At 40.6% G+C, this 7,877-nt stretch overlaps 1 protein-coding gene across 2 annotated transcripts; it reads left to right on the top strand.

Annotated features, from left to right (window-relative positions):
- Positions 1–3,418: 3,418 nt before the first annotated feature.
- On the top strand, positions 3,419–7,229 carry LOC115546086 (uncharacterized). 2 transcript variants are annotated; one of them, XM_030359730.1, is made up of 6 exons: positions 3,419–3,540; positions 3,925–4,301; positions 4,564–4,687; positions 5,107–5,226; positions 5,714–5,804; positions 6,035–7,229. In XM_030359730.1, the coding sequence occupies exons 1-6, from the start codon at positions 3,489–3,491 to the stop codon at positions 6,222–6,224; spliced, it is 954 nt and encodes a 317-aa protein (XP_030215590.1). In that variant the 5' UTR covers positions 3,419–3,488; the 3' UTR covers positions 6,225–7,229. The 2 variants fall into 2 exon arrangements, with proteins under 2 accessions (XP_030215590.1, XP_030215589.1); XM_030359729.1 differs by having other exon boundaries at positions 4,564–4,705.
- The last annotated feature ends 648 nt before the right edge of the window (positions 7,230–7,877 follow it).

Below are 7,877 nucleotides of genomic sequence, written 5' to 3'. Positions count from 1 at the left end.
GTGTGTGTGTGTGTGTGTGTGTGTGTGTGTGTGTGTGTGTGTGTGTGTGTGTGTGTGTGTTTGTGTGTGTGTGTGTGTGTGTGTGTGTGTGGTTTAAGCTGGTTGTGAACTTGGTGGAATCGCTACTGCATCTGGTCCCAGACCGGAAGTTGTGGGGGCTCTGTGATTGGTTAAACAGTGCGTGGGTGTGTGTTCTTTGTCAAACCAATTCGTCTTTGTTTTCTTACTTGTTTGAGAGTAATAAAAAAAGTCTTTGTCTTTCATGAGCCAGACTCCTTGAACGCACTTATTTAGTTAAAGTGTTACAGGTAGTTTATCTACCACCAGGGGGGGGGGGGAAGAGAGAGCGAGCGAGCGAGCGAGCGAGAGAGAGAGAGAGAGAGATTCTGTCTGGTATTATTTGTGCGCAATGCTTGCTTTTGGCGACCTCTACAGGTATTGAGTGCCTGTGTGCATATAATAGGCGATGGACAGAGTGCCAGGTGTGGCTGACTACACAGCAAAAAGTTTTTTCTACAATGGCTAAGCCCACATCCTGCACTTTAGTTTGTTTTAAGTATTCTAAGTCAGTTTTCTTTGATTTTTGTACAAAATACACCACCAGATCTTTTTTGCAAACCCAACAAACTTCTGGGGTCTCATTTATAAAACTGTGCGTGGGATCGTTACTAAAAGTGTACGTACGCCCAAAAGCCAAGTTTTGCGTGCGCCAAAAAATATTCAGACTTAAGCCTCCTCAAATAAGAATAACACGATCGCAAAATAATGTACTTGTTGAAAGTATATTGTGCAAGTTTGCAGTTGTTTAGTATGAAATCAACTACGACAAAGTTTTTCAGTTAAATCTGTCTTTCATACCAGAGGGCCGCAGCCTCCTGGGATAATGGAGGTGAAAAAGGAAATAGATGATGAACACTGTGGGGGACCGGAGGAAAAGGTACTGCATGACATTTGGCGAAAGCTATTCTTAACAAGACCATAATAATCATAAGCCTGCACCCATTTATTTTTTAACTGTAATCTAACTATTTTCTTATAATGACATTGTTTTGCAAAAAATATCTAATTTCTTAGATCTATTGTTTTTTAATACTCTCTGCAATCCTGCTGTTATGGTATTTTGATAACGTTATTTCATTCAGACGTCATATTCTGTTTCTTCCGTCACATACCCCACAGGGACAACTGATGGACAGAGTCAGAGTGCTAGTGCATCAGACCTCTACCCCACAGGGACAACTGTTGGACACCTCTATCCTTCCCCTTCCACATTTCCCACTCCTTATCCTGTTGGTCCATCTCATCTACCCAGAGAAATTTCGCTGTACAGGTTTCCCTTCCTGGACAAGCGGCTTATCCAATGCCACAGCAAATCCAACCATTTCCAGTGGCATACCCCTACGCCCTCGCTCAGGCTGTGTCCATGAACAGCCCACATTTCATGGAGCGTCCCCCACCGTACACTTGGATTCTCCCACCTGACCATGCGACTTGAACCCTTCAGTCACCTCACTATAAACTGGTCCCATCTGTAAATGTGTTCTACATTTAAACACATCATATACTTTATTTTATTCAGACTTAGCTTTGCTACTTTTGTTTTTTATGTCGCTAATGTGTGTTTTTCAAGTCACAGTAATAAAGGTTAACAAATGGCTCATTTTTAATAGAGTACGGTAAGGAACAAGAAGGGGAACAGTGCTACTACAGAAGGGAAGCAGCTCTGGATGTCCCACCTACACCCTGAAGCAGCCAGGTGGCGCCAGAGTGTCGACAAATATTTGTTTAACCTTTACTGGCACGTGTGATCAGTCACAAGCTATAACCAATTAGCCATGCATCTTAAAATTAACTAGAGCTATGTTTTTAATACACAATATAAATATCATATATTGTGGGGGTATATGCAACTATTAAATGGATGGATTGCATTTTATATTAATTTATTATTTGATGGTTTCCAATTAGGCCTTTATCTGGTATATCTATTGATATTAATAAGGATATCCATTTCCAGAGTGTGCTTGTATTTTCTGCCTTAACTAGACAATGATATAAAGTCTGATTTCTTTTCACGAAAAATCAGTAAATAAATATCATGTAGCCTCTATTTCTCCTGGTAGGACTACCACATCACTTTTTTCACACTAATGGCTGACCACCACATATTTAGGCAACCCTTTAACTTCGTTTGTTTTATATTTCATAATTTCCCTGGCTATGTTGTTGTGAAAATAGAGAACAATTTGTTATTTACATAATCAAAATACTTTGAGTATGCATATTAGGTTGTCTTTCAAACTTGTGGAAATAGTGAGTCGTGATCAAAGTCTTATCCACCAGCTGAATTCCTACGCACGGATAAACCATTGCGTAGACCAAGTATCTTTACGCTAACTTCACTAGTTATTTGACAAGTTGGTTGGCTAATTTGGTTCTTTTGATTAACAACATAGTTTTGACCCATATATCATATGTAAGGTAAGTTGCCACTTTCATCCAAACTGACTCACAGTGAGGTTCACACTGCAGATGGGGTCTTCTCCTGCCTTGACGTCCTCAGCCAAGCTGGAAGTGGGCTTTAGGAGGCATAAGGAGAGCAGCAGGGCTGTGTTGGGGCCTATAGGTCTCTTTCAGCCTCTGGGGTCCTGCGAAGTGCCACGTCCAGTTTGACCTGTTCAATGATATTTAATTCCAGAATGAATATAACATGTTTCAACTGTACATAGGCCTATATCATGTGTCAAATCACATACAAATATGACATTAAGTTTGACCAATAAGGAGTTAAAAAAAACATGAGCAAATACCATCAGGCCTAATAATGACACACGGAATGTGCAACAGGGCAGCACGGCACAACGCAACTCTTATAGCTACTACCCCTTGAGCAATTGCCTTTTTTGTTTTGATTAGTCTTTACTACGTATTTCCACAAAGTTGGTGAAAACAACACGTGACTATCCAGGTACAAAGCCGTCCCATATCTCAATTTTAACGAGGACGATACTATTCAGACCATGGTGTTTTCCCTGTAAAACAGATTTATGCACTTCGGTTCTAATTAGTAGTCCATGGGCTTCCGACAGAAGACACAACATAGATTGCTTATGATCGCAGGCAAATTCCGTTTAACGTTAAATTGTGCAGGCATATACACCTGCCACAAAACAAAAAGGGTTCCCTAAATTGTTGATCTATGTTTGTTCATCAGATTACATAATTTGCTCACCCATGGATGCAACTAAGAGCGGGCTCACTTTAATAACTGCAGGGAAGTATCTCTGTGTATTAATTCGTTTGCTTATGTCTTTACCCACATGCTCATCACAGAAGCCTTTGAATGCAAGCAAACATCTGATTGGGGGATTGAAGAGCATTTCCATGCAAATTCACACACGCCCCCTGAATTCTGCGTGCTGCGTGCTGCAGGCTGTACTACTGCCGGAGCAGCTCACCTTCTGCTCAACTTTATTATATTCTACGCAATGGGCACAAGTCTCGTCCTGCTCTGGGTTCTTGCTGCACTCATCTGCAATGGTAGGAGTTTATCTTTCGTTGAGTTATTCGATAAGCTGCTTATTAATGTATTGTCATTGTGCTGGACGTCGCTTACTGGGGATGGGACGTAGGACCAAACTAATAGCGATAACCCTTTCCATGTTCACGCTTGATCTACCAAACATTCAACAACTAAACAACCCCAGATTATATGGCTGGCTGCGCATTAATGGGAGTTTCGAATAAACGTTGCTCCCAGTTGTTTTTATAGATGTAAGAACCCCTCGGGTTCTAGAAATGAGTAAAGCACGGATGGCACAAATAGTGAAGAGGTTAGTGGTTCGAATCCCACTGGGGATTCATCACATCGTTTGCTATTTGTGTTTGCCACATGGTTCTAACTTTTATATTCTCCGATAATAGAGGCTTCCAGCTTCATGATCCGGAACAAGCTGCTGGGGAAATGTCTGCAGGCCCAGGTAGGACGACCCCAGGGCAGGGTGTCCACAGTGGACTGTAGTCCCACCAACCCCCTGCAAGAGTGGCACTGGCAGACTGGGAGTGCGGCCCTGGTGAACGGCCACACGGGGCAGTGTGTGACCGCCCCCGCGGAGCAATACGAGGGAGTCCATCTACAACCCTGCGCTGACAGGACAGAGGGGGACGGGGGGAAGAACGGACGTCGTAAACAAGCATGGTCCTGCTCCAAAAGAGGCCACCTGACACTGCAAGGCAGGGGTGTTCACCTCATCGCCACCAAAGACTCCGCTCTGGTATTTCTGTCCAAGGAGCAGAAGCAGGTAACGCCCGCTTAGCTATTAATAATAGGAATACATTTTATTTGAAGCCGCTTTTGAAGATACACACAAAAAAAGACATTTATAAACATATAAAACCAACTTAATACCAAGTAAGTTGAAAGATGTTTATAAACATATGGACTACATAGAGGCGGTTGAATGGTGGATAATTGATACAGTTGGAACATTTATAAAGATTTCTTCCATGCTCACTGTTGATAATTTACCATAGAATAACTATATAATGTATATACTCTAATAGCATGGAAACAGGTGGCTGACACTTGACAACCAGACGTTGTGCAGGGAGATGGACGACAGCCAACGCCACTTTCAGAATCAGGGGGATCCATTGCATCTTGTGGTCTCTCCAAGTGTCATTTCCAGTACAAAGCCTCAACCAAGTAACACACACACTCACACTCTCACTCTCTCTCTCTCTCTCTCTCTCTCTCTCTCTCTCTCTCTCTCTCTCTCTCTCTCTCTCTCTCTCTCTACAGGTATCTTTTTTCATTAATTCTCACAGTTTGGGGTAGAAGAGTCAAATGCTTTGATATTTGCTTCTTCCTTCGAGGTAGAGTTAAAGTGTATACTTTAAGAGTTATGAAACATTTGTTGTCCACACAAAACAAATAAATGTCATGATACAGATGTGTAAGTAGTGTTTAACTGAAGATATCTTCTCAAATGTATTAAATATGTCACTCATGAAATTCAACCATTAAGGCTTTATATCGCAATAGTGGAGTTTGGTTGATTTTGTTCATATAAAGCAATGACAATCTCCACATCTTTGCACTTTCAGTTGGAGATGTATTGGGCTTTGATGATTATCAAAAGGACCAAGTGTCTGAACCAGTCCCTTTGTTCATAAGCACAAAAGCACCCGGGAATCCCACCATGGTGTTCTTCACCATGGACTATGGTGAGTGAATTGCTTTGGTTGGTATTTTCTGTTTGGATATAAAAAGTGTAACTATTTAAGGACTGACTCGATGTGAATTTTCAAGTGTGCACAACTGCAGTAAAGTGATTTTCGACTATTGTGGTTTTTAGTATGCATTTGAGTCTCAATCAGAAATTACATGTTAAGAAAATAATAGAGTGAAGCAAAGTTGTATAGAATATTATTTGTTTTGTCTATACAAGAAAACAACTTATTATTAATTACAGCTTTAAACTTTAGATTCAGAGGACTTTATTAATCCCATTGGATACCATTGGAGGTGTCAAGCTAAATACATTGAATTTATGTTCTTTGGTTGGTGCATGGTGAGAGGCAGCCTACATGTGTGGCTTTAAAGCCCCAGAGAGGTTTATTATATCAAAGGGATTTGCCATTGGTGGTGAGCTTTTTGCTCGTGTTGAAATAATCCTATTGTTTGTTAATCAAGGTTTTTTGTTTATTGTAGGGCTGAGCTGGAAGATAACTATGTTGGTCCTCAGCTCTTTGGCTTTAGTGCTGGGGACTGTTATTCTAATCCTCAATGTGTACTCCAACAGGTAAGACCCACTCTGGATAGTCTTTCCCAAGATGTCTTTATAAGCATTCATGCATAATACATTTTGATGTGATCAAAGTTAGACCAAGGACTCGCTGTATACACTCATGGCTGATGACAAACCCTGAATCTGTGCTTTCAAAATCAATGTTTTCCAATCAGCAGAATGTACATGTAATTGTTGAACATGGGGAGAACTATCTTTTTGGTTACTTGTCATTGCCATTCCAGGAGGAGGAAGAAGGTGGTGTGTGTGCTGAAGTCCTTCTCTCCGAGGGAAGAGGTGAGCATTCCTGGGTCTCCGGTGCAGAGTGAAAGGGCCCCACTCACCAGCCACGCCGCGTGCCTCCCGCACACCTCACCCTCTCTACGAGGAGAGATCCTGATTGAGTGGAAAGATGGAACTGTTACTCCTCTTTAAGAAGGCTGAATGGCTTGTGTATGATCTGCAGGGCATCTGAGACTAAGGTAAATGTGGACCATAGTGTGTGTTATGCTCACCCGCATGTGTGTGTCTGTGTGTGTGCGTGGGATACATGAAAGGGTATGGATAAACTGCCTGCTGCCTGACAAGATTTATGCTCAGCAGATGTGGTGTGCAGGTTTTCTTTCCAACATCAACACTTGCACACAAGGTGAATATTTAAGATTTAATTGCTCCTCTTTTTACAGAATTAACCGACTGTATGTAATGTAATTAAAAGTGTGTGTATTTTTTCATGAATTCCACATTCTATTCTACATAAACTCTAGCTGTATAGATATTTAAGTAATCTGTAACAGATTTTTAACAGATTTATTTTTGGTTGCTTGAAGAATGTGTTTAAACTAGTGCTGTCAAGTGATTAAAATATTTAATCGCGATTAATTGCATTAATGTCATAGTTAACTCAAGATTTCGCAAAAACTTTTCTATTTTAAATATCCCTTGATTTCTTTCTCCCATTAATTTTTCTCATTTTATTGCTCTTATCAACATGGAAAAGTGCATCGGCTTGCCTTGTGCAATTTTTTTTTATTGATAACAACATTGGCATATACTGATCAAAGCAGGACGATACAAAAAAAAAGCCTATAGTGCAATTGAACGATGAACATACAAACATACTGCCTTGAAAATAGAAGTCACGCTACTGCTTCTTTGTTTCGAGCCAAAAAAAAAAATTGCGTTAATCGCGCGATAACAAAATGAACGCTGTTAAAATTGGTTTGCGTTAGCGCCGCTAACTGACGCGTTTAACTGACGGCACTAGTTTAAACTTGTTTTAATGACTAATGCACTTTTGTGATACTGACTCTATGTACTCTGACTTGCTGCACCTTAGTACATTGATGATGTCAGTTCTTGCATCATTTCTAAACATGTATGCCAGATGTTTCATGGCATAATAAAATATACTTATTCTAAATAAACGTTTTAACTTTAGCTTGTGTCTTTTGTAGCATTGCTCACATTGCTCATGTTTTGGTTTAATACATATCTGTCCTGCAAAAAAGGAATGAGAAGGTTATCAAGAAAGGGGTGATTTGTGGCCACTCTATTACAACTTTCTGTGAATGTTGTTGTAGGAGTGGGCGAGTTAACTATAGCCTGATGAGGATTCTGAAAGTCCTGGCACTCCCCAGTGGCATGGAAATTTCCCAGCAGGAGAGATGAAGAGATGAAGGTGTTTTTATGTTTAGGGGCAGCCGGGATTGTTGCAGAGCAAGCTAATTTGGCAGCTGCCTTTGACAGATCCAATGCTTGAAGGAACATGAACAACATTTGCATTGTCGAATATACAAAATTGTTCCATTTAGAAGAAATAAATCTTTCCTTCGTAATTTCTTGAATCCCAATCTGCTTCCAGATATTGTCAAAAAGGGAGGGTTGGAGGAGGTTATTACGGCACTGTCAAACCTTATACTTGTGTCTCACGCACATAGCAAACATTTTGATGCTCATCAGTCAGCAATTGTGTTGCTGAATGATTAAGTTAATGAAGGCCTGTTTTAGAAGTTCAGGACGTAGAAGAGAAGGTGTGTATATCTCTGTAGATCAATTCCTTTCAGGGCAGGAACATGGGCATGGGAA

The sequence above is a fragment of the Gadus morhua genome, chromosome 6 (genome assembly GCF_902167405.1).
Source record: "Gadus morhua chromosome 6, gadMor3.0, whole genome shotgun sequence".
Lineage (NCBI taxonomy): Eukaryota > Metazoa > Chordata > Actinopteri > Gadiformes > Gadidae > Gadus > Gadus morhua.
This window is presented reverse-complemented; position numbering and strand designations above follow the sequence as displayed.

What these genes read in the sequence shown, in the direction of transcription:
- LOC115546086 (XM_030359729.1), top strand. Translation starts at nt 3,489, where the DNA reads ATGGGCACAAGTCTCGTCCTGCTCTGGGTTCTTGCTGCACTCATCTGC. An exon ending in TGCTGCACTCATCTGCAATG is followed by an intron (nt 3,541 to 3,924) that starts GTAGGAGTTTAT and finishes CTCCGATAATAG; the next exon opens with AGGCTTCCAGCTTCATGATC. An exon ending in GTTCTTCACCATGGACTATG is followed by an intron (nt 5,227 to 5,713) that starts GTGAGTGAATTG and finishes TGTTTATTGTAG; the next exon opens with GGCTGAGCTGGAAGATAACT.